The sequence below is a fragment of the Mastigoproctus giganteus genome, chromosome 4 (genome assembly GCF_048544385.1).
Source record: "Mastigoproctus giganteus isolate SK-2022 chromosome 4, ASM4854438v1, whole genome shotgun sequence".
In the NCBI taxonomy this organism is placed as follows: Eukaryota; Metazoa; Arthropoda; class Arachnida; order Uropygi; family Thelyphonidae; genus Mastigoproctus; species Mastigoproctus giganteus.
Window position 1 is genome coordinate 198,376,637 of NC_143578.1, and position 25,843 is coordinate 198,402,479.

The 25,843-nt window shown below is 38.7% G+C and overlaps 1 protein-coding gene across 3 annotated transcripts in view; it reads left to right on the forward strand.

Moving 5' to 3' along the window:
• The first annotated feature begins 1,339 nt into the window (after positions 1 to 1,339).
• The window catches only part of LOC150087315 (uncharacterized), a 410,003-nt gene continuing 385,499 nt past the window's right edge, over positions 1,340 to 25,843 (forward strand). For 2 of the 3 annotated variants that reach the window (XM_090371117.1, XM_090371119.1), the window contains exon 1: positions 1,340 to 1,700. In XM_090371117.1, coding sequence (XP_090227243.1) covers positions 1,550 to 1,700 — 151 coding nt within the window. In that variant the 5' untranslated portion in view covers positions 1,340 to 1,549. Of the gene's footprint in view, positions 1,705 to 8,226; positions 8,246 to 20,764; positions 20,784 to 25,843 lie in introns of all 3 variants that reach the window. The other variant, XM_090371118.1, reaches the window with a different exon arrangement.

Consider the following 25,843-nt stretch of genomic DNA (forward strand, 5'->3'; position numbering starts at 1 on the left):
TGTTTGGTCAGTTTAAGCAACAGCTTGGTAGCAGAAAGATTTTTTATGATTCGTAGATTTAAAATGATTTACTGTATGTCTATAGACGAAACTGCAAATTCTGTTCTCCTACTCCTCAAACGCATATACGTTCCCAACCATTTTGATCTAACTCTATGCTTTTTCTTCATGGCAGCCGCTCGGTTGCTGCAGTGGTATCATCACTGGGTGGAAAAGGTCCGGGTTCGAATCCCATCGATGACGCGAGGAACTTTTGTTGGAATTTTTCACTCCGTGACTGAGTTAGTCGGTCTCAGGCATGGACAGCAAGGTTCCTCCCCAGAAAAAAAAACTGGCGTGTTTTTCTAGTAAAGAAGGCAAATCGATCAGAGAACACACCCAATTTACTGACACAATATACATGGGCAGCTGAAAGTAACTTTCCAGTGACCATAATATAATAGGTTTTCTTTTCTTTTTTTTTTTTTTGTCCTTCGGTTACTGGGGTTGTACACCATCGATGATAAAAACAACCAGTTTCTTCGATTTTTATTAAGCGGGGTTTCCGTCCAGTTTTAAAGGAACGGCACCAGTGTATAAATGATTTTTGTTGATTATGCTGGTAAATAAAGTCTACGTTTAAAAAAAAAAACAAAAAAATTAGTATATTTAGGCCACCCGAATAATTAACTTCATCTGCCGTGCTGTCTTATGTCTGTTAATTGTGTGTGTTCTATGGTCGATTTGTCTGTTTGCTGAACGAAACTTCAGTTTTCTGGGAAAAAAAAACCTTGCTATCCACGCTTGAGACCGACTAACTCAGCCACGGAGTGAAAAAAGCCCATTAAAGTTCCTCGCGTCATCGACGGGATTCGAACCCGAGCCTTTTCCACCCGGTGTGGGGAGGACAGTGACGATACCACTGTTTTACTCGCGTAGATTCTACGTTTAAAAGTGTGCAATTCAGTTCCTTCTTTCTTCGATTTCCTTTTGCTTACATTGTGACTGACTTGTTACTGATTGCCCTTCATATAACTTCGCTGATGTCTGATTTAAGTTTTACTTATTTATGATTAATAGGTCTGCCTGAATAGTAAACGTGGAAAATTTTCATTTTGAAACTTTAAATTTCCAGATAAAACATACAACAAGAATAACAACAGAACATTTTTTGTTTGTTTTGAGTAAAAAAAAAATTTTTTCTTTGTTTTTGTGGCGGATATGTTTAATCAGCTACTATCGAAATGTGCCACCAAAAAACCACACACATACATATATGCACTATTTCCATGGATTCCGTAATGTCATATTGTTGAGTATTGAGAGCGAGAGTTCCCTTTCGTTCAGTCCGGAAGAGAAAGTGTCAAAATGGCTGTCATTAAGTTGCGGTGTTGAGTGAATGGGTATACCGTCATATGAATGGGAAACATATGAAGTGGAATGTGTATGTGTATATAAGTAATTAAATTGAAGATATGATGCTAATTTTCGAAGGAAAATAGTTTAATATGCTAATGTGCATGTACTTACTAAGCCCCGGATGACTTGTTAAGGCTAGTGTGAGGAGGCTATGGGGGCCCAACAGGGCAAAGAAAATCGGGGAAGCAGTTCGTCCGTTGGCAGTGGCAGTCACGGTGGCAAGGCAAGTAAACATAGCAAGTCAAAAACCAAGGATTCACGGATTTCTTCTGGACCTGGGAATATTTTCACTGAACACAATGGTATGTTTATCTTCTCCATATTAATGGGTTAGTTTACATTTCACCAAGCAGATGTAATATATTGCTCTACCCACCCATCCATTGAGCTTATATTTGAGCATTCAAATGTGAATTCTCAAGTATAATTCCCAAAAATGCTCAGTTATTTTTACAGCGCGACATTATTTTGTGGATTTGTGTTTGGAACTCATATTTACCTAATAACGATTTCGGTTATTGCCCATATAGAGTGCCACCATTTAAGAATAACATTAAAACTTGCGCTACGGATGTAAACTAATAATTGTAATTCATTTCTGCATTACAGTTAGTTTACTTCCGTAAAAAGATGAATTTCCGAAATGAATTGTAATGCATCTGTTTCATTCTAACTATACCACAGAACGTCAGTGCACTGCATATTAAAAATACAGTGAAAAACGTGCAATCGCGAAACAGTTTCATGTAACATTTTGATGCAGATAACTGGTGCTTGCTATTCGGGCATCACTGAACATTTTACTGATAATGAATTTCTGCTTTATGTTATAATTCAAATGAAAATGACTTGGCAACCACAATTTTCGAACAGTGATTCCCAAGTAGTGTGCTGCCAAATTATGGAAAGATCCATTTAGTTCATGTCTTAAATTTGTCTTTTGAATTTTCGAGTGTAACTTGCATTACAAAGTTTTGAAAGCCACGGCTATTTAACTTTCTTTTTACTTTGGTCACAAAAAATTTGGCAACATGGAAGGTTTAAAGCAATACCTTTAAATGCATGGACTGCAAACATTTGTTGTGCAGCTCAAGTATTGATATTTATAACACCTTGGTGTTATATTTAACTGAAAATAGTGGTACTTGGCATTACACAGAAGGGAAATGTAAAATCATAAAATTTCTATTATGGCTGTTCATATATTACATTATTCTAATTTTCCGATTTTATATTTTCATCTTTGATTTTTTAACTTAATTATTTTAAAATGCTTTTTTATTTTTATTGTTGAAAAACCTAACCCTGTTTTTATTGTTGAAAAATAATTGTTGATGAAACAATCAGTGGGGATGTTTTATTTGCACTTGTTAAAAAAAAAAAAAATCAATATATATGGGTTTATTTGAAAGCTGTGTTTTCTTTTTTTTTTTTTTTTTTTTAAGGTGTTGCACTATGGAGCTAAAAATACTTAATCAGAAAAAGTAAATTAGACAAATTTATACCATTTACTGTATAATAGAGGTCTGCACGGGCCAAAATTTTTTTATTCTTACCTGGCCCGGCCTGAAGTTTGCATGGATTAACGGTATCGCACTTTTAATAAATACTGTATACATACAACTAAAATAGAACCCATTTCCGGGGGACAAAATGACTCGTATACCCTTGATGTAATGTAAATTGCCCTCTTAAGGGTAAAGGCTACTTTCTTTTTCTGGTGTTATAACCCAGGGTGAGTTTTAGTCTTCTCAATGATGATCCACCAGTAAGCCCTCCCAGAAGGCAATCTTCTACTTCTTATTCTCAATCTTTAAGTCCTCTTCTTTGGCAGCCATCCATCTTTTCCACGGTCTTTCTCTTGCCCTCCTGCTGGTAGGTTTCCATTTCATTATCCACTTAGTTGTTCTGCTGTCATCCGTTCTCATAACATGTCCCAACCAGGCAAACCTCTGGCTCTTCACAAATCTGACGTCTGCACACTGAATAAGATTGTCAAGTTCATGGTTCATTCTGATCCTCCAGGATCCATCAACGTCTTATATGGGTCCAAAGACTTTTTTCAAAATTCTATGCTCGAACACTGTTAACAACTAGTCATATTTGCTCGTTAATGTCCAAGCTTCACAACCGTATATTACAACTGGCCTAATGAGACTTGTATATTCTTAATTTGAAATGTCTGTTCAATATTCTGGACTTCATTAGTTTTTCATGTGCATAGAAGCATCTGTTTGTACTCAGGATATAGGACTTAATTTCATTAGTAATAGAGTTGGACTGGTTTATCTGCAAACCTAGATGGGCGAAATTTTGAATATGCTGAAACGAGAAGCTGCTGGTTCTTAAATTTTCTGTGTTATCTGCTGTTCTGCAGACTTCCGTATATTTTGTCTTCGCTTCATTTATTCTAAGTCCTCTTCTTTGTGCTTTGCTATCCATCCTGGCCACTGTTTCCTCCAGTGCTCCTTTAGTCCTACTGATAATAGCAATATCATCAGCATATGCACAGACCTGTACTGTCTTTGTGCCTTGTGTCCAATCACTTCTAATTTTCTGACAGATGCTTCTAAAACCAAGTTAAATAACACGGTAGAGAGTGCATCACCCTGTCTAACACCAGAATTAATGTCAAAGTGAGTTGTCAACTCATTGTCAATTCTCACCACTTCTTTAGAGCCAGCCAGGGTTGCTTTTATGAGCCTAACAATCTTTGCAGCTATGCCCAGGAGAAGGAGATTATTTATCATTTCATCCTTGTTGAGTGAATCAAAAGCTTGTTTGAAATGTACATATAGGTTAAATAAGTATATCATACTCAAATGTTTTTCTGATATTCTCCACTAATTTACTCAGCAAAAATACAGACTGGGTCATTTCCACGAGAGAGTACAAATTTCGGTGAATTTTGGAGACTTTGGCAAAGTGCGCCTTATTGGTCAATTAAGTGTCAACAGACAACTAATACACATGTTTTCTAAAAAAACCTTTAAGAATTTAAATGCATAACAAAATATTTAAAAAAAATGCGTAAGTAGGAAATAGTCCGAAATGTTTGTAAATAACAATTTATTGTAATTATTTGTACCTGAACCAAGCTCGACCGTCTTTCTTGTTACCTGGCCCGAATCCTGAGGGCCAGTCCCGGACCCATTCGGATATCTACTGTATACATATTCATTCAGATCTTAAACATAAGGAAGCATTGTCATCAGTCTCTCTCAGTCTGATTGCTCAATGAATTTAGGTCAAAGCTTCCTGCTATGATAGAGCTCTATAAAACAACACTGACCAACAAAAAAAAAAAAACATTTTTTTCATACCTCAAAGTGAAAGCTCCAGATTTTAAAGAATATTGATGTGCTGATTCTAAAAATACCAAAGTTATGTCTCTGTCATGCTTCCTTTGAAAGATATATTGAAATTTTAGTAACTCAAAGAACGATGAATTTGAAATATCAAGCATTAGTACAGGCATATGACGCAAGAAAGCAAGCTTATGCAGCATCAGCCAAAAAAAAAAAAAAAAAAAAAACCACTCCCATTTCACCCCTCCGTTCATTCGAAATACCTGTCCAGCTGAGCCTTAAATTTATTTAGGCTACCAACTTCCACAACAAGGGATGGAAGTCTGTTCCACCAACCAACTACCCGCTGGCTAAAGGCAAATTTCCACACATCTATCCTACATCTGTCTTTCCTCAATTTGAATTTATGCCCTCTCAGGTGATTATTCTGAGCAAGAGGAAGGATCCCATCGGCATTGAGCATGCTCAAACCATTCAAGGCTTTATACACCTCTATCAGATCACCTCGTTGGTGCCTAGTCTCCAGACGCTGTAATTTGCAAAACTTAATCATTTATTCGTAAGAGCAACTCTTTGTTCCATTCACTAATCTTGTTGCCATTCTCTGTACTCATTCCAGCACCTCTACATCCTTCTTGAAATGAGGCCTCCAGACCTGTATACAGTACTCAAGGTGTGGCCTGACCATTGCCTTATATAAGGGAATAATCACCTCCTTATCCCTGCTAGAAAAATTCCTGTATATCATTGACAAGACGCCATGAGCCACTCTTGCAGCCCGTCTGCACTGTCAGAAAACTTCATATCTGCCTGCACAATTGCCCCCAGGTCGGTCCTTTTCATTCTCTACCACTGTCAGTGTAGTACGACAGAATTGATACGTTGCTCTGGACTGTTTCCCATATGTAGTATTTTACATTTGTCAATGTTAAACTTCATTTGCCCCCTCTCAGCCCATCTGCTCAACCTTTCCAGATCCTGTTGCAGCAGCATATCGTCAGTAGTGTCCCTAACAACCCTGCCAACCTTTGTATCGTCTGCAAACTTGGACATTAAGTTTGATATACCATCATCAATATCATTTATAAATACAGAAAACAACAATGTACCCAACACTGAGTCCACGATGAGCAGGTGCCTCCATAGCCGGGTGGGCAGGAGCAGCAGTGCTTCTTGATTAAACTGGAGTTCGAGCCCATGACCACCAAAAACGGAGGATGCGGAAAGGTCAGGGAATGACCACCGCATATCCCCGGAGAAATATGGCCTTAGTTGCTAATGCTTCTAAAAAAAAAAAAACAAACAAGAACCACGATGAAGTGTCCATTGATTACCACTCTCTGTCTTCTCCCCCTCAACCATCCATTTATCCATAGCAGCAATTTGCCTCCACTGCTCCAATTTGTGCAGCAGTCTTCCATGTGCAACAGTATCAAAAGCCTTTCTAAGATCGAAATATATGATATCAAAGTTATTCCCTGCATCCAGTTCCTTTGTGACCACATCATAGTATCGAATCAAATTGGTCAGGCAAGACTTACCCTTAACAAAACCATGCTGTGTCCGAGCTATAACTGAAGTCTTGTCTAGATGATCCTGCAGTGCTTCTTTAACCAGTGCCTCCATTAATTTTCCTGGAACAGAAGATAAACTCACAGGTCTATAATTACTTGGGTCAGCCTTTGATCATCCTTTGTGAATTGGAATCACATTTGCACATCTCCAGTCTATGGGTACCTCCTGTGAGTCCAAAGAAGCTCTCATAATTATGCCTAAGGGTTTGCTTACTTCCTTTGCTGCCTCCTTTAATATAACTGGCTAGATCCCATCCACCCGGGTGCCTTTTTTATGTTTATCGTCAACAATTTCTCCTACACTTTCCTTTCAGTTATTACAAAATCATCTAGCTCACTGCCAGAGTTTAGTTCACCTCTGGCATTCCCCTTCCTGAATAACTGATGCGTGAATGTAGATGCAAAATAGTTGTTTAGTTTTTTAGCCACCTGAGCAGGATCCTCAACGGTTGAGCCATCAGTGGACCAATCTGATTCATCTCTTTCCTTCTAGAGTTTACATAGGTAGAGAACTCTTTTCTGTTTTGATTTGCATCCTTTGCCAAGGATTTCTCAAAATCTGCCTAATCTCCTTTGTGACTTGGTTACAGAACAGCTTATATCTATCATAGGCTTCCATGTCACCCATTAATTTATATATATATATATATATATCCCATGCATTTTTCTTCTCTGCCATATGTCTCATTAGTTTATCTGCCATCCATTTAGGCCTAAACCTTGAACAATATTTCTTAGTTGGTATGTAAAGCCAAGATAAGTTCTTTGAATGCTTCCCATTTTGAATTTGCTGTTGGTAGCATCATCAGTTGGTCCCACCATATAGAATTTAAATACTGTCTCAGACCATCATAGTCGCCTTTACGAAAGCAAAAACCCTTCCCTTTACCCCTGATGGTAGCTACCTCTTTGAGTAAATCCCGCTTCAGCACACTGTGATCACTGCCACCTAGTGGTTCCTTTATCTGCAGATTTTTAATGCATGAAGAATCACTACTGATAATCAGATCAAGAGTATTGCTCCCTGTAGTTGCCTCCCGAACATGCTAATGTAGAAAACAATCATCCAATAAATCCACAAAAGCCTTGCTAGTTGTGTGTTTGTGACCAACCCACAAATTCCAGTCAATATCTGGAAAATTAAAATCCCCCATAAGACTCTCTGATTTACTGGCCTATACTATTTCCCTGTACAGTTTCTTATTATACTCATTAGAGTCATTAGGTCTATAGACACACTCCTACTCTCAATTTTGATCTCCCAATTTTTTTTTTTTTTTTTTTTTTATGAAAACCCCAAACACGAAAGGTATCAAAACCTATAGTACATAGTACCGTGCATGGGTTGAAGGAGAAGTATGGGGGGGAGGGGGATGCTTATGTCACACCAAACTGACTCGACACTGCACTGTCCAGCGATGTCAACTGGCTTCACTTACTTGGATTTTGTGTTTTTTAACTAATAGCATAACCCCTCCTCCCTTCCTATCCTGTCTATCCTTTCTGTACACATTGTACTCCCCAAATTCCAGTTCTGTATTCCTTGTATTTGTGTGACACCACATCTCTGATATCCCAACAATATCTGCCTTTGATGTTTTGAGCAGTACCTCAAATTCATCAAATTTATTTACCAAACTCCAAGCATTGGTATACATGCACCCGTTCCTATTCTTAGCTACCCTAACACAACCCATATTTACTTGTACCGCAATGACTCCCAGCAGTCTCTTAAAATACCCTGCATCTTGTTTTCCAGGCTGCTTCTCATTCCAATAGAAGCAGTGCAAGAATCACTTTCACCTCTGCCAGTGGCTACTGTTAATCTATTAGTACTTGTATCCCCCCCAAGCTAGCAGTTTTCCGACCCACCTAACACTGCCTCGATAGCATCAGCAAATATTCTTGCACCCTTTCTATTTAAGTGTAACCTATCCCTGTAGAAGCACTCTCTCCTGTTTACAAGTACAGACCAGGCTGAAAAAAATTCTACTCTTTCAGCCTTGCACAATCTTTTCAGGGCTGAATTGATCAACAAGGCTCTCATCATATACTCCTTCCTATTGTGTCTGGGCAGAATTGCAGACACTTTCAAATTCAACCCTAATTCACGGCTTTTTTTCAACAGTGACTTGTACTTGTTAAATAATTCCGCCAGTCTCCTACTCTTAATATCATTAGTGCCTACATGTAAAACTATATCACCTTTTGTGCCCTTAAAAGGTGATATCCGCTCTACAATGTCATCAACCATTGCCCCTGGCACACATACCTGGTCCTATTCCACCTATCTTTTTACATACCATGTTCCCCATTTCCCTGACAATAGAGTCACCAACAACTGGTCCCACAGTTTCTGTGGGACCAGCGTATTCTGCCTTAGGGGTTGCCGCTGTGTTGCGTGATGACCAAGTGCAAGCTGTGGCCTTGATGTGGGCAGCTGAGAACTTGATGGGGCCCCTCAATTTAGATCCTTCGAGGGCATCCGCCCTGTCCTTCAAGCTCTCATATAGGCCCATAACAACGCTGAGTTGTCGCCTGATTTCCTTACACTCTTTACATCAAGCATCCCCCATGGCAATATCACGTCCCGTACCCGATTGCCCTACAAACATCAAGCAAGCAGTGCATTTTAAAAGGCTGTGATTCACAGGGCAACTTCCCTCTCAGTTCTTCCCTGAGCCACAGCACTCCCATTAGCTTGAGCCTTTTGCTTTGCTGCTCTGTTCTGAGTCGTGATTTCGATTTAATTTCAATAAAATTTCAATTTTTGTACAAAATAATAACTCTAAACTTGTATCCCAACGCAGTTATAACACTATATATATTTTTCAGTATCGAGTATTATCTATGAGTTCCGTTTATATTACTTCTGTATCAAGTTATGTATTAATTAATTATGTTATGATTGTAAAATCTAAGTCGTTATATGTATTTAGTTAAAAAGTACAATTTAATTGACAATGAAGTTTGACAAGATTAATAGATTTTACTGATTAATTGAATATTATATTATATACTATACTATTTTAAGCTAAAGCTATCTAGTTCGGGATATAACGTTGTATCATATAACAATGGCGGCAAGTTACGAACGGTAAATCTACTGACACTTAAGTATTAATTAACTTCCAAATCTCGCTGTCTCAATTCAGAATAAACTAAGGATCCTGACTAGGTCTATAAGCTACTTATAGAAAATAATTTAATATAACAGTTGGTCAATAAAGCGGCTAAATATGGCTAAAAAACTTCTCGTTCAGCGGAGCTGCAACTTGTGAAATGTGGATTTGATACCCTTACCGGTCAGGAGAGAGAATGCATAGCACGCATTTCTTGAGTTAGACCGGGGTTCAAGCCCGTGACTACTAAATACGATAAATATTTGTATTGATGATTTATTGTAAACTCTACTGACTTGGTTGTCGTGCCGGAGTATAAACAGAAAAAAAAAATTTAAACTAAGTATCATAACTTGGAATATAAAGCTACTCTAGAAAATAAGTTAATACATATTCTAGCTTAAAAATGAGTTATTGAATTTTAAAATATTTTAAACATGTAATGCACTACATAACATTCTGTTTCTGTATAAATAGAATGTTATGTAGTTTTTCTTTCTTTCACACAATTTTTCTTTGTTCCATTTTGTTTACCTTGTTAAAAAAAGAGCAGTAATCTCTCATCATGACATAATGTAGCTAGAGATTTGTAAGTTACAACTTAATGCAGGGTTGTTAAACTTAAAGTATCCTTATGTGTAGAGGGCTCTGGAGCGAGTTCTAAGGCTCATACTGACGAGAAATTTGGACAAGTACGATAAATAATGTGCTCGCCATTTATTGCAAAAAAAAAAATTAGTTACAAAATAACTTATGTTATTTGCACAATCGTAAGTTATTGCCAAAGTGCCACTACTCAGCTTTACTGTATTTTTAAAAGCAATAATTGGACAGGCAGGATTGATAGCTTGGTGTCAGGTTTGCTTGTTTAATAAGTCACCCCTCCCTGGTGAGAATGATGGATGAATGGAAAAAGAAAACAAAAAAAGTATAAAAAAGTTGTAAAATGTAAAAACTATAAAATGTTGCCTTGAAATGTAGAAAAAAAAAACTACTATAAAATGTTGAGAAAAGAAAAAAAAAAAAAACTATAAAATGTAAAAAGAAAAAGATTTGTGTGAGCAAGTGATATAAATTGCATGTTCTATTTCAGCCTCTCCACCAGATGGATGGATGGCCATGAGAACCTTGTGGATCATCCATGCTGTTCCTAGGCTGCATGCTGTTTAATCCTGTCCCATGTGGGATACAACCACCAGCACAGCTCATCTGCTGCCATTAGGCATTCCTAGCCATGCTTCCTTGCATGGGCCTTTGCCTCCACTCCCTGGGCAGGAGGGGGAGGTTATCTCTAGTCTCCCCCCCCCTCGCTGCTCCTCTTTCTAGTCTGGTGAGGCAGGCCTGCTCCACTGATTTGGGGGTCATCTTCTCTATGGACCCCACATCCTTGTCTTTTCCCCCAGCCTTCAGTCTCTCCTCCTCCTCTAACTTACAACTACTAGTGTTGAAATCATTGTTAAATTGCTTGAGCCATACACCGAAAACTTAATGACATCAAATCGCATAACTAGTACTCCTTTTGACTGACCCCTAGCATTTTTTTTAAGGTCCTAGCCACTGAAATCTCAGGAAATTAGGTGACAGGACCTGCCAGAGTAAATAACTATAATACTCGTGTACCTGGTCTGCCTTCACGGGGTGGAGTGTGGGCAATGTTGGGTCCCATTATGAGCCCAGTGGCCAAATGACCAGAGGAACAATGGTACACGACACTATACAAGATCCATACACTTTTAAACCTCTGTCATTGACAGTGTTCTGTTTCACACCTACAATGTATACTACGCGGAGATGGGGGAAACCCCTGGTGCCGTTTGACACTAAACGCACTCTATTGTACTTTATAAAAGCAAAACGGTCTCTTCAAAAGCATACAGTAGATGTTTGCCTGCACTACAGCAATGCTAACAACGTTGCAGGAAAAGGCACTATTAGTGAAGCTGTACTATCAGAACAGCAACAATGCAGCTATCAGAGAATTCCGGCATCAGAAGCGCATAAGGCTTGGACCTATGACTGTTTGTGCTGTCTGCAAAATTTGAAGCCACAGGACATCTTGGTGTTCAACCAGGTAGAGGTCGAAAACGAGTGCAACTCCTCTCGTGTTGAAGATGTGGCTATGGCTGTCGTGGATTTATCAAGTCAATCTGCATGTGGTAGTACAAATGTGCCAGCTGCTTCTCATGAAGTGGACATGTCATATTCCACTGCAAGACTAGTAATGCGTCAGATGTTGCCGGTACTATCCTTACAAGATGCACATGCTACAGCAGCTAAAGCATGGTGATACAGATATTCGTTTCACATATGCACTTCAATTTCTGGCTTGAATGACACTTGGCCATGGAACGTCCTTTGGTGTGATGAAGCCCACTTCTGCTTAAATGGACAAGTGAATATGCACAGCTGTTGCATTTGGGCAACAGAAAACCCTCACGTTATCCAAGAGGTCCCGTTGCATTCTCCAAAAGTGACAGTGTTGTGTGGATTTATGGCCATATTGATGATTAGGCCATATTTTTTTGAATAGGTAACACCGACTGGACCCCGCACCTGTTCCGTCACTGGACAGCGATATTATGAAATGTTGGAAAATTTTGCAATACCAGAGCTGCAACGTGGGTGCCTTCAGGATACCATATTCATGTGAGATGGTGCGCCACCGTTGTGTCCAAAGATTGCTAAGCCAACACTTTATAGACGAACGGGTCATCAGACATTGTTTTCAGACATCTTGGCCACCCCGATCACCGGACCTCACCCCATGCAACTTCTGGTTGTGGGGTTTTTTGAAGAACCAGGTGTATTAGGAAGGATGTCAAACCCGGCAGATCTGAAGGACAGCATTAAACGTCATGTGCTGGCTATTTCGGTGTTACGTTCACATGTTACGTTCTGCTATAGAAAATGCTGTTCTTCGAATGGAAACTGTTGTTGAACAAAATGGAGGACACACTGAACAATTGTGGTGCCGGTCAAGTGATTTATATTGCCACAGCGCCATATAGTGAAAATTTTGTAACTCATTTTTTTCCCCAATAAATGGCGAGCACATTCTTTATTGTACCTGTTGTCCAAATTTCTCTTCGGTACAAGCCTTAGAACTCTCTAGAGCCTTCTACATAGCAATACTTTTAACAACCCTGTATATGTAGAACCTTTGAATCAATGATTTGACATGAATATCATATCTCGTTACTTATTATTTATGTGTAGTAGGGAAATTCTAGTGTTTTAATTGTGGTAAATAGGGGTCACAAAAGTTTCTTTAGATAAATTTCTTGTGTTATAATTATTTATTACTTTACAAGTGTAATATTATAGCATAATACATACACTTGGTAGAGTAATACGTATATAACATGAAAACTTGATAGCATAATATGTATTGTTGCTGTAACTGGTGAATAGGGCTAGTATTATTATTGCACTTTAGCGAGGTTCTCAATTATATTGAATTTAAATGGAAATCATGTCCCAGACTAGAGTAGCAAAGCAGTGGGCTGAAAGCAGCAGGAGTGCTATTGCTTAGAGGAGAATTGAAGGGGAGCGATTCTCCTACGAATTACAGCCTAATGAAATGCCCTACTTGTGCAATGTTTGCTGGACTTCTAGAAAAGGACATGATACAGCCAAGGGGAAATGGCTTTTGTGAAGAAATTAGGTGCCAACTCAATTTATTAATGGTATTGTTGAATGTAGATCAGACATATTGTCTTATGTTTGCAGATAGAACAAAGGTATGCTGCATGTATTAATGACATTATATGCTATTGCAACAAGATCGACTGTTGAAGATTCTGCTCAGTTAGTTGACAAACTGAGTGAGTATTTTGCATCTACATTTACACATGACGAATTCTGTGGGGAAGAGGAGGCCAGAAGTTTATCAAACTCTAACAGGGAGCTAATTTTGTAATAACCGAGAGCAAAGTAAAGGAGAAATGATTGAAGTTAAACATAAGAAAGGCACCTGTAGTGGATGGGATCTATCCAGTTATATTAAAGGAGGCAGCAAGGGAAGTAAGCAAACCCTTAGCCGTAATTGTGAGAGCATCCTTGGATTCAGGAGAGGTCCCCACAGCTTGGAGATGTGCAAATGAATCCCCAATTCACAAAGGGGTTAAAAGAGTGACATGAGTAATTACAGACTTGTTAGTTCAATTCTCTTCTGGGGAAAATAATGGAATCACTGGTTAAAGAAGAAATGCAGAATCATCCAGACAAGACTGCAGTTATAGTTCAGACATATGCATTTGTTAACAGGAAGTCTTGTGTGATCAGTTTTATTGTATACTATGATGTGGTCAGAAAGGAAATGGGTGCAAAAAATAATTTTGATATCATATACTTCGATTTCAGAAAAGCTTTTGATACTGTTGTACATGGAAAGAGTGCTGTATAAATAGGAGCATATGGCATTAAGGGCAAGTTGCTGTGGATAAAGGGATAGTTGAGTGGGAGAAGACAGAGTGGTAATTAATGCAAATTGCTCTTTGTGGACTAATGTTATTAATGGAGTTCCCCCAAGGTTCAGTGTTGGACCCATTGTTGTATTCTATATTTATCAGTGATATGGCAGGGGTTGACAATCTTTTTTTGAGTGTTGAGCCATTTTTGATATTAAAAAATAAAAAGAATCCAAATAGCTGCACTTCAGTTCAAACTGCTAGGAGAGGAGGGGGGGGGGTGAGTGTTTTAAGAGAAGGAACAAAGTGGGAAGGTGTTTTATTTAAAATATATACATATTTTGAAATAATATTTATTAATACTGAAAAAAAATGTAACAAACATCCAATTACGCACGAATGAATGTGACTTCTGCTGCTGAACTTCTTTAGCGAGTCTTTCAACATCAGGCGAGTATGCTGTAATTTTTGTCTTTAAACATGCTGAGAGACTCTCATTGTTCAGACGGTTTCTCGATTTATTTTTAATAATAGTTCATGTTCGAAAATACTTGCTCGCAGAAATAAGTCTAACCAAAATTGGAGAGAAGTCGAAAAGCAAATATTTTCAAATTTATATACATGTCTGGTAAGCTACTCCACGCGTAGAAAACAATTTGGTCTTGCTTTTCAACTCACCTATCACCATATATTTGCATAATTGCAAGGGCAGTCTTTTTCCCCTCCAAATCCTCAATTTCAGTTTTAAGGCATTTTAAGTCTTGCACTCCACGTGTCCTTGATTTTTAACTTTTCTAACTTCATTTCAAATTGTGTCGACTCAGTCCATTCCTTCTTAAATTTCCGGTTTTCATGCTCAATCTTTCTCTTTTGAGTTTACATTTTAAAAATGATAGCAGTTTTAATGTCCTCTTATTTTACTTGTTTAATAATACCACGTCACTTATTTAAAAATTCAAGTGATTTATAATATAAATTCACGGACCGATCACAAACACTACGGACACACGGATATTATTTTGTTCCTGTTTTATATTTGTCACTGCCGCAACGATTAACCTTTGACGCCTTGCAGTGCGTGTGCCCTTCTTGCGATGCACAGGCAAACTAAACTGAGATGTGTTTGCGACTTGCACTGAAACTAATACTATATTCACGTCGCAGTCTGCACGCTCTGTGCTTGTTGCACATGTGGGTATAAGTTAAACAGCCACAGTTACATGTTCAAAGAGCCTCAGGTTGCTGACCCCTGGCATATGGCAGTAACCCCAGAGTAACATGCCGACCATGCGGTACTACACTCAGGTTAGTGGAGAATGAAAAAAACTGGAGTAACTGTGCAATTACTCCAGTTTGTGCAATTAATCAGATATGAAGTTTTCTGCTCAGTGCAGACAGGCTGACAGAGCAGTTCATGGGCTCTTGTCAATGATATACAGGAATTTTGCTAGCAGGGATAAGGAGGTGATTATCCCCTTGTACAAGGCAATGGTCAGGCCACACCTTGCATGCAGATCTGGAGACCTCATTTCAGGAACGATGTAGAACTGCTGGAATGAAGGGCAATGAGTTTGGTGAGGGGGAACAAATGGGTGCTCTTACCAAGAAAGACTTAAGTTTTGCAAATTGCAGTATCTGGAGACTATGCATTTGTGAGATGATCTGATTGAGGTGTATAAGGCCTTGAAAGGGTTGAGTAAGCTCAATGCTGATGGGATTATTCCTCTTGCCCAGATTACACACCTGAGAGTGCATAATTTCAAATGGAGGAAAGACAGTTGTAGAACATAAGTGCGGAAAGTTGCCTTTAGCAAGCTGGTGGTTGATTGCTGCAACAACCTTCCATCTGTTGTTTTGGAAGTTGATAGCTTAAATATATTTTATATAGCTTTGAGCTCAAAAAAAAAACTGAACAAACTTATGGAGTGAATGGATAGGTCAAATGAGAATTTTATTTTTTTTTTTGGCTGATGCTGTTATAAGCTTACTTTCTTGTATCATATGCCTCTACTAATGCTAATATCTGTACTACAACCAACCTTCTTATGCTTATGCCTCTACTAATGCTAATATCTGTACTACAACCAACCTTCTTGAGCTTATGCTTCCTATTGTCGTTCTTAAGGCTTTTAATGGATTGAGCAAGCTTAATGCTGATGGGATTCTTCCTCTTGCTCAGACTATACACATTAGGAGGCATATGCTGAAATTGAGGATGGGTGTAGAATAGGTGTGCAAACGTTTTGCCTTTGCTTTAGTTCTAATAAACTAACCAGCAATAAATGCAAATTGTCTGCCCTAACAAACTTGCATTTATTGTTGTAGAAGTGGATAGCTTCAATAAATTCAAGGAGAAACTAGACAAATTTTTTGGGAGGGGGATGGATAGGTGAAATAGGAAGCTTTTTTTTTTTTTTTTTTTCTTCTTTTTGGCTGATGCTGTGTAAGTTTGTTTTCCTGCATCATTTGCCCCTACTAATACTATTTCAGCAATATTGGTACAGTTTTTATATCATATGTTACAATAAAAGCATCACACTTGCTCATCACTTATATATCACAAATTTTGAGTTGGAAAAAACTAAAATTGGAATGAAAAAAATGATTTTTCAAACACATTTTGCAGTCTGTAGATTTTTAATATTGCTATAAACCTCCTTGCAGAGCAATGAGTAAATTTAATTACCTTTTTAAGATTGCCACACATTCCAAGAAGACTCATGGTACTTTATATTGTTGATGATCTTAGTGTTAGTAGTGACACGTGATGTAAGAAAGCAAGCTTATATGGTGTCAGTGAAAAAAAAAAATAAAATAATATATATATATATACAGTAAACCTCCGCTATTCGCGGGGGTTACATTCCTGAGAAATGCTGCGAATACTGAGTTATGGCTCCCATAGTAATAAAGGGGTTCCATTCCAAAGTATGAACTGAGGGTGGTGATTCTCCAATGCATCACAGCCTAAAAAAATGTGCAACTTGTGAAATGTTTGCCCAACTCTCTGGAACAGAACATGATATTGCTATGGTGGATGTCTTTGTGTGTGCGCGATGTAAGGAAATCATTGACAACTCAGCGTTATGGGCCTATATGAGAGCTTGAAGGACAGGGTGGATGTCCTCGAAGGATCTAAATTGAGGGCCCATCAAGCTCTCAGCTGCCCACATCAACACCAGAGCTTGCACTTGGTTATCGCGCAACACAGCGGCAACCCCCAAGGCTGAATGCGCTGGTCCCACAGGAACTAGTAGTTGTTGGTGACTCTATTGTCAGGGAAACAGGGAACATGCTTTGTAAAAAGGATAGGTGGAACAGGACCAGGGCATGTCTGCCAGGGGCAAAGGTTGATGAAGTTGTAGAGCAGATATTATTATTATTATTATTATTATTAATAGCCATATGATGCAAGGAAGCCTGAGGCTTATGCTGCACCAGAAAAAAAAAAGTTCCCGAGTTACGCCGAGAGAGAGAGAGAGAGAGAGTCAAAAGTAGAAGGGAATCACCAAGAAAGAGAAAAATGATGATATCCAGCTCAGGACCCTGGGTGTGCCAAGCCCTTACTCACAAGATGTGAGCCCCCGGTGATATAGTTGTACACGTTGGCACTAATGATATTAAGAGTAGGAGACCGGCAGAATTACTTAACAAGTATAGGTCACTGTTGAACAAAAGCCGTGAATTGGTTGAATTTGAAAGTGTCTGCAATTCTGCCCAGACACGATAGGAGGGAGTATATGATGAGAGCCTTGTCGATCAATTCGGCCCTGGAAAGATTGTGCAAAGCTCAAGGGGTAGAATTTTTTTCAGCCTGGATTCTACTTGTTAACAGGAGAGACTGCTTCTACAGGGATGGGATATATTTAAATAGAAAGGGTGCAAGAATATTTGCTGATGCTATCAAGGCAGTGTTAGGTGGGTCGGAAAACTGCTAGCTTGGTGGGATACAAGGACTAATAGTTTAACAGTAGCCGCAGGCAGAGGTGAAGGTGATTCTTGCACAACTTCTATTAGAATAAGTAGTGACCCGGAGTGAGGGGTGTTGGGGGGGTTTTAGGGACGAATGGCAGTCATCGTGAAATAGGTGGGTATATGGGATGTGTTAGGGTGAATAGGAATAGGTGCATGTATACCAATGCTAGAAGTATAGTAAATAAATTTGATGAATTTGAAGTGTTGGTCAAGACATCAAAGGCAGATATTGTTGGGATAGCAGAGACATGGTGCAACCCAGATATAAGGAATGCACAACTGGAATTTGGGGAGTACAGTGTGTACAGAACGGATAGACAGGATAGGAAGGGAGGAGTTGTTATGCTGTTAATTAAGAAAAACCTAAAATCAAAAGCAGTGCACCCAGTTAATATAGATGAACAGTGCACTGTTGAGTCAGTTTGGTGTGACCTAAGCACTTCAAAAGCAAAAATAAGAGTAGGAGTGTGTTATAGGCCTAATGACTCGAATGAGTACAATGAACAATTGTACAGAGAAAGAGTGGGCTAGTAAATCAGAATGTCTTTTAATGGGGAATTTTAACTTCCCAGATATTGACTGGAACTTGTTGGTTGGTCACTCACACACTAGTCAGACTTTTGTGGATTTATTGGATGATTGTTTTCTGCAGCAGCATGTTCAAGAGGCAACCAGAGAGTAATACTCTTGATCTGGTTATCAGCAGTGATCATTCGTGTATTAAGAATTTGCAGATAAAGGAACCACTAGGTGGCAGTGATCACAGTGTACTGATGTGGGATTTACTTAAAGATTTAATTACCATCAGGGGTAAAGGAAAGGGTTTTTGCTTCCGTAAAGGTGAGTACAGTGGTCTGCGATAGTTTGTAAATTCTAAGTGGGAAGCATTCAAGGAATTAATCATGGACGCTACTAAAAGTTTCATACCTATTAAGAAATATTGTTCAAGGTTTAGGCCTAAATGGTTATCTAATGAACTAATGAGACTCGTAACAGAGAAGAAAAATGCATTGGATGCATATAAATTATCAGGTGACACAGAAGCCTATGATATAAATAAGCTAGTCTGTAATCAAGTCACAAAGGAGGTTAGGCAGGCGAAGGCAGATTACGAGAAATCCTTGGCAAAAGATGCTAAGAAAAACAGCAAGGATTTCTTTACTTATATAAACTCTAAAAGGAAGGGGATGAATCTGATTGGTCCACTTGACATCGATGGTTCGACCTGTTGATGATCCCGCTCAGATAGCAAACAAACTGAATGAGTATTTTGCATCTACATTCACACATAAGGAAATGGCAAAAGGTTATCAAATTGTAGCAGGGTACTTAATGATTTTGTAATAACTGAGAGCAAAGTGGAGGAGAAATTTTTGAAGTTAAACATAAGAAAAGCACCTGGGGTGGATGGGATCTATCCAGTTATATTAAAGGAGGCAGGAAAGCAACTAAGCAAACCCTTAGCCATAATTATGAGAGCATCCTTGGACTCGGGGAAGGTCTCCACGGACTGGAGATGTGCAAATGTATCCCCAATTCACAAATGGGGATCGAAGGGTGACACGAGTAATTACAGACCAGTTAGTTTAACTTCTGTTTCAGCTAAAATAATGGAGTCACTGGTTAAAGATGCATTGCAGGATCATCTAGACAAGACTGCAGCAATAATTCAGACACAGCATGGGTTTGTTAAGGGTAAGTCTTGTCTGACAAATTTGATTGGTTATTATGATGTGGCTACAAAGGAACTGGATGCAAAAAATAATTTTTGATATCATATGTTTGGATTTCAGGAAAGCATTTGACACTGTTGTGCATGGAAGACTATTGTACAAATTGGAGCAGAGTGGTATTAAGGGTAAGTTGCTACAAAGGATAAAAGGATGGTTAAGTGGGGGAAGACAGAGGGTGGTAATCAATAGGTGCTGCTCTTCGTGGACTAATGTTATTAGTGGAGTCCCACAGGGTTCGGTGTTGGGTCCACTGTTGTTTTGTATATTTATCAATGATATTGATAAAGGTATATCAGGCTTAGTGTCGAAGTTTGCAGATGATACAAAGGTTGGCAGGGTTGTTAATGACAGTAATGGCAGTGTGCTACTGCAACAGGATCTAGATAATTTGGGCAGATGGGCTAAGAAGTGGAAACTGAAGTTTAACCTTGACAAATCCAAAGTACTGTATATGGGTAGAAGTAACCCCAGAGAAACGTACCAACTGTGTGGTACTACACTTAAGGTGGTAGAAAATGAAAAAGACCTGGGAGTAATTGTGAAGTCAGATATGAAGTTTTCTGAGCAATGCAGACAGGCTGCCAGTGCAGGTCATGGGTTTTGTCAATGATATATAGGAATTTTGCTAGTAGGGAAAAGGAGGTAATTGTCCCTGTGTATAAGGCAATAGTCAGGCCACGCATTGAGTACTGCATACAGGTCTGGAGGCCTCATTTTAGGAAGGATGTAGATTTACTTGAGTGTGTACAGAGAAGGGCAACAAGATTGTGAGGGGAATGAAGGGATCCTCTTACGAAGAGAGACTTAAGTTCTGCAAATTGCAGCGGCTGGAGACTAGGCACTTGTACGGTGATCCGATTGAGGTGTATAAGGCCTTGAATGGGTTGAGCACGCTGAATTCTGATGGGATCCTTCCACTTGTTCAGATTACGAACCTAAGCGGGCATAAATACAAATTAAGAAAATACAGATGTAGAATAGATGTGCGGAAATTTGCCTTTAGTCAGCGGGTGGTTAATTGCTGGAACAAACTTCCATATGTCATTGTGGAAGTCGATAGGTTGAATAAATTTAAGGAGGAACTGGACAGGCATTTGGAGGGAATGGTGTGATTTTTTTTTTTTTTTTTTTTTTTGGCTGCTGCTGCATAAGCTCATACACTTGCTTTCTGCATCACATGCCACTACTACTTTTTGCCCGATGACAAGGAGCAAAGTCGCCCTGAAAGTTGTAGTTACTTGGCAGGTTGAAATGGTCTCTAATGGTTGGCAGCAATTTGCCTTCCAATATAGCCAGGTAGCCATTGGCATTTATGGAAGCTTTTATAAACTGCAGGTGACCTACTCCATTATACAAAATGCCCCCCCCTCCCTCCATATCATTTGGCTGGTAGGGAATTTCATTGTAGACACTATACAGTCCGGATGGTATTTTTCACCATGTCTACAGCGAATTGTTTGTTTCCCATCAGAGCCAGGTTGAATTTCTTCTCATCCGAGAAAATAACTGATTTGCACTGCTCGGGGAACCATTTGACATGCTCCTTACACCAAATTAATCGGGACTTTTTCATTTTTTCTGTGAGGAGGGGGCTACAAGTCCATTTTTGAAGAGGCATCTTCTGACTGTTACTGCACTTGCTACCACTCCTGTATGTTCTTCCCATTCTCTTTTCAACTCAGACGAAGAAGCTTTACGGTTTTTAAGGCATAAGCACTTCAAAATGCATGTCCTGTTTTGGCATAGAGACTCGTTTGCATCTAGTTCGTTTTTTCCTATCAGTAGAACCAGTATTCTTGAGTTTGTAAAGAAATCTCATTATTGACTGATTACAAGACACTATAAGCAATGTGGAAGAACATCCTTCCTCACGTAAAGCAACAATAGCACTCTTTCTTCGTGGCGTCAACTGCACGTAACTCGCCTTCCTTTCACAACTCTTGTAGAGCGTGCTTATATAGCTGAAAGTTATAGCTAATGCAATATTAGAGGACTTAATCTCATTAGTAATACTACACATGTCAGTCTTATCTGATACAGTCTGTAAGAAATATTGCCATATACTTACGTTATTCAGACGAAAATTACAATTTTAAGGGGTGATGCACGTTCTTTGAACACTAGTGTGTGTGAGATCCCATTTCACTTATTTCTCCAGTGGTTTGTCTAGTTCTTCCTCAATTCATTTAAGCTGTTCACTTCCACAACAACAGACAGAATTCCAGCAATTAACCACCTGGTTAAAGGAAACTTTCACGCATCTATTCTACAACCATCCTTTCTCAGTTTGAATTTATGCCCACCCATGTGCATTGTCTGAGCAAGAGGAAGAATCCCATCATCATTGAGCTTGCTCAGTCCACTCAAAATCTTAAACACCTCAATCATATCACCTCGCAGATACCTATTCTCAAGATGCTGCATTTTGTTGAAGTGAAGCCTTTTATGGTAAGAGAACCCCTTTATTTCTCTCAAGAATTTTGTTGCCCTTCTCTGTACCCATTCCTGCAGCTCATCTTTCCTAAATGATGTCTCCACACCTGTATGCAGTACTCAAGATGTGGCCTGACCATTGCCTTAAACAATAGGATAATCAGCTCCTTATCCCTGCTAGCAGAATTCGTGTGTATCATTGACAAAATCCCATGAGTTGTCCTAGCAGCCTGCCTTCCTTTTTCATTTTCCCTGAGTTACTCCACAGTTGGTACGTTACTCTGGATTTCCTGGCCATATGAAGCACCTTGCATTTCTCAGTGTTAAACTACAATTGGCATTTCTCAGCCTAACTGCCTAATTTTTGCAGATCCTGTTGCAAAACCATTAACCACCAAGCAAACTTTTGTATTATCTCCAAACTTGGACATTAAGCGTGATATACCTGCATCATTATTATTAAAAAATATAGAAAACAACAATGGGCCAGTACCAAACTCTGTGGGGGACTGTACTAATTGTTAACCACTGTGTCTTCTCCTTTTATTCATAGCAGTAAGTTATTCTTAATGTCACACTGATCCAATTTGTACAGCAGTCTTTTACATGCAACAATACCAAAAGCTTTCCTGAAATACAAGTTTATGATATCAAAATTATTTTTTGTATCCGGTTCCTTTATGACTGGATCATAGTGTCCAATCAAATTAGTTAGACAAGATTTCCATTCAACAAGTGCATGCTCTGAAGTATAACTGCCTTCCTATCTAGATAATCCTGCATTACTTCTTTAAACACCTTTTGAGGTGTTTAAGATTTGCAGTCATTTCCATTTCTCCAATAATATCCTCCACTTCATTACTGTTTCTTTACTTTCTCTGATAAACTTTTTCTTTGGGTCCAAGGTAAAAAATTTTCTGCAAAATGAAACTTGTTCATCTAGTTATACATGTATGATTTCAGCAAATGGCACGCTTTGATTACAATCTTCTGGATTAAGTTTGTATGTGTAGTGTGCTTTCTGTGTTTTATTTATCTGCATACATGGTGCATTCTTAGAACTTCATGAAAAGCATCTTGTACCACCCTGAAATTCCTATCTAACTCAGAAGTGGGGTAGTCATTTTCATTTCTTTGGTAATATCATCCACTTCATCAGTGGTTCTTGACTTTCTCTGATAAACTTTTTCTTTGGTCCAAGGTAAAAATTTTTCTGCAAAAGAAAACTTTCCTTCTCATCCAGTTATCCATGCAGAATTTCAGCAAACTGCACACTTTAATTACAGTCTTCTGGATTAAGTTGGTATAGTATGCTTTCTGTGGTTTAACTCCAGTTTTTTTTTTTTTTTATGTAGTGGTAAGTTAGCATAGTTTCCTGTATATGTGCTAATGGAATTCTTAGAACTTCATGAAAAGCATCTTCTACCACCTTTAAATTCTTATCTAACTCAGAAGTGGGACAGTCTTCCACTGCACTTTATATCAGTCACAGATCCTCTCTGTAATCAGTTTTAGTAACAGCCTTAAATGGTTTTAGGATTCAGTAATAGATTTCTTCCTCACTGTTTGCCACCATCTCTGAACAGTTGGTACTGCATGCGCTCTTCCTGTACTTCATATCTATTTGTAATTCAGATTGTTTACAGTAAAGGTAAAGAATCCTCCCTTTAAAAAAAAAAACTACATACACAAACTGGAGCAGGATAGTTTGTTATCAAATTTTCTAATAAACATGATTTCAGTAAACATTCAATGTCATTTTGTACCACTTTAGAATTCAAAAATAGATATTAACTTTTCAATTACCATAAGAAAGTCTTTTTTCTACCACTCCATATCAAGTTGACTTTTTAAACAATCTGTTAACACTTTTTATGCTGACTTTCCAACGACCATTTAGACACAGATTGAAAACCATGGGATTGAGACGATCTGGATTGAAAGGAGCAAAGGTGTTTTTAGGCTCCCTTCTCGCTATGATTGAACTGAATTCTGGTGAATGTTGCTTGACAAAAATATCTATTTTTTTCTACTGTCATATTGGAAGAAAAACTTCTCAAAGTGGGGTGGTTTTCTCTCCAAGTGGATTAAAATTCTGAAGTGGCATAATTGTGAATGTGTTAACACATTTGGTCCTCAAGGTGACACATTCAAGTATGTTTAACTGTTTTCAAAATTGTCTGATGCAAAGTGAAATGTGGTATATTTAATTGGCCAACAAGTTAAGCAGATGTTGACTTCACAAGACTTGGAAGAGAGAATGAGTGATGCTGAGCAAAATGCTTAGCAGTTGTTTTTCCTTGTTGTGAATGGCTTTCTTGGTAACATTAAGAGTGAAAATTTAGTATTAGTTGTGGAAAATGATGAAATGATGCAAGAAAGTAAGCTTATAAAGTATTAACTAAAGGAGGAAAATAAAACAAGCTTCCCACATCACTTGCCCATCCTTTCCAATAATTTGTCTAGTTCTTCCTAGAATTTATTCCAAGTACCCACTTCTACAACAATAGTAGAAGTTTGTTCACATAATCAACCAGGAAAACTTCCACACATCTATTATGCAGCTGTCCTGCCTCAAGTTGAATTTATGCCCCTCGTGTGTAGTCTGAATAAGAGGATGAATGATGTCAGCATTTAGCATGCTCACTCCATTCCAAGCCTTAAACACTTCAATCACATCGTCTCACAGGTCAAATTTCAAATTGCAATTTGAAGGTGCAAATTGCAACATCTTAGTCTCCAGATGTTGCAATTTGCAAAACTGAAGCCTTTCTTGGTAAAGTTTCAAAGTGTATTTGTAAGTTAATGGCGGCTTCCAGGGTGTCCCCTATATCCGCCGTTTGTTAGGCTTTTTCGCCAATTGCCGGCTGAAAAAAAAAAAAAAAAAAAAAAAGAAACAAAGTCGGTTCAAATTTGAATTTTGGGAAAAAAAAAAAAAAAAAATTTAAATTTTAAATTTTTGAATTTTGAAGGAAAAAAAAAAAAAATTTTTGCATCTAATAGATGAAATTTTGAGTTAGGTGTGCAGTAGTGTTGTGTTTGCATTGTGTGTTAGCCGGCACCTGGCATTTAGCAGTAAGGGGCTGCGGGCAGAGTTGTGTCCCAGCCCCCCACTCCCGTCCCTAGCCACGTGGAGGCAGCCAGGATCTACTTTCTATTTATAAACTTATGAGGACGCGGACTAGGCCTGTCAGTCCTATTGGTAGACTCTGTGTTGCCGGGCAATTCCCCGGGGAAGATCCCCCCGGGAATCACCAGGCCACACTTTAGCATTTTTTTTTTTTTTTTAAGGAAAGAAAACAAACTCTCACAGGGCTTAATCCTGTCCAAGAGTGGGGGATGTGATGTGGTACCCCAGCTCCTGCAGGGCTTAATCCTGTCCAAGAGTGGGAAGGCTGGAGTCTGGACGGTATTGTTCTATCAGGATACGGCATTGTCCATTTCTTCTTTACTTCCTTTTCCCCACTCTTCCATGTTCCATCTTCTTTCTCTTCTCTTCCTTCCTCTTCGGCATAATCTTGTGTGACCCAACACCCATTGTTTTGCCGTAGTGTGCTGGCACAGGTGCAGTTGTTTGGCCACGTTCATCGGTGGTTTTCCTCCTCTTTCTTTCCTTTTTCTCTTTCTTCCTTCTTCTGCTCACTTCGCTTTCTCTTCCTCTCCTTCTTCATCTTCTTCTTATGGCTCATATTGTTTGCAAGGTATGCATACTGTGATGTCTGGGATCTGGTCATTGAGAGTTTGGGTCTGTATCTTGTCCCTCAGTATTATCTTTGTTGTTTCATTGTCACATCATTCCTTTTGTTTATTCAGAACTACTATGGTCCAGGATAGTTACTTACCACTACCTATATCTACTAGATGTGTCTTGGGCTTAGGCAATGACAGGGT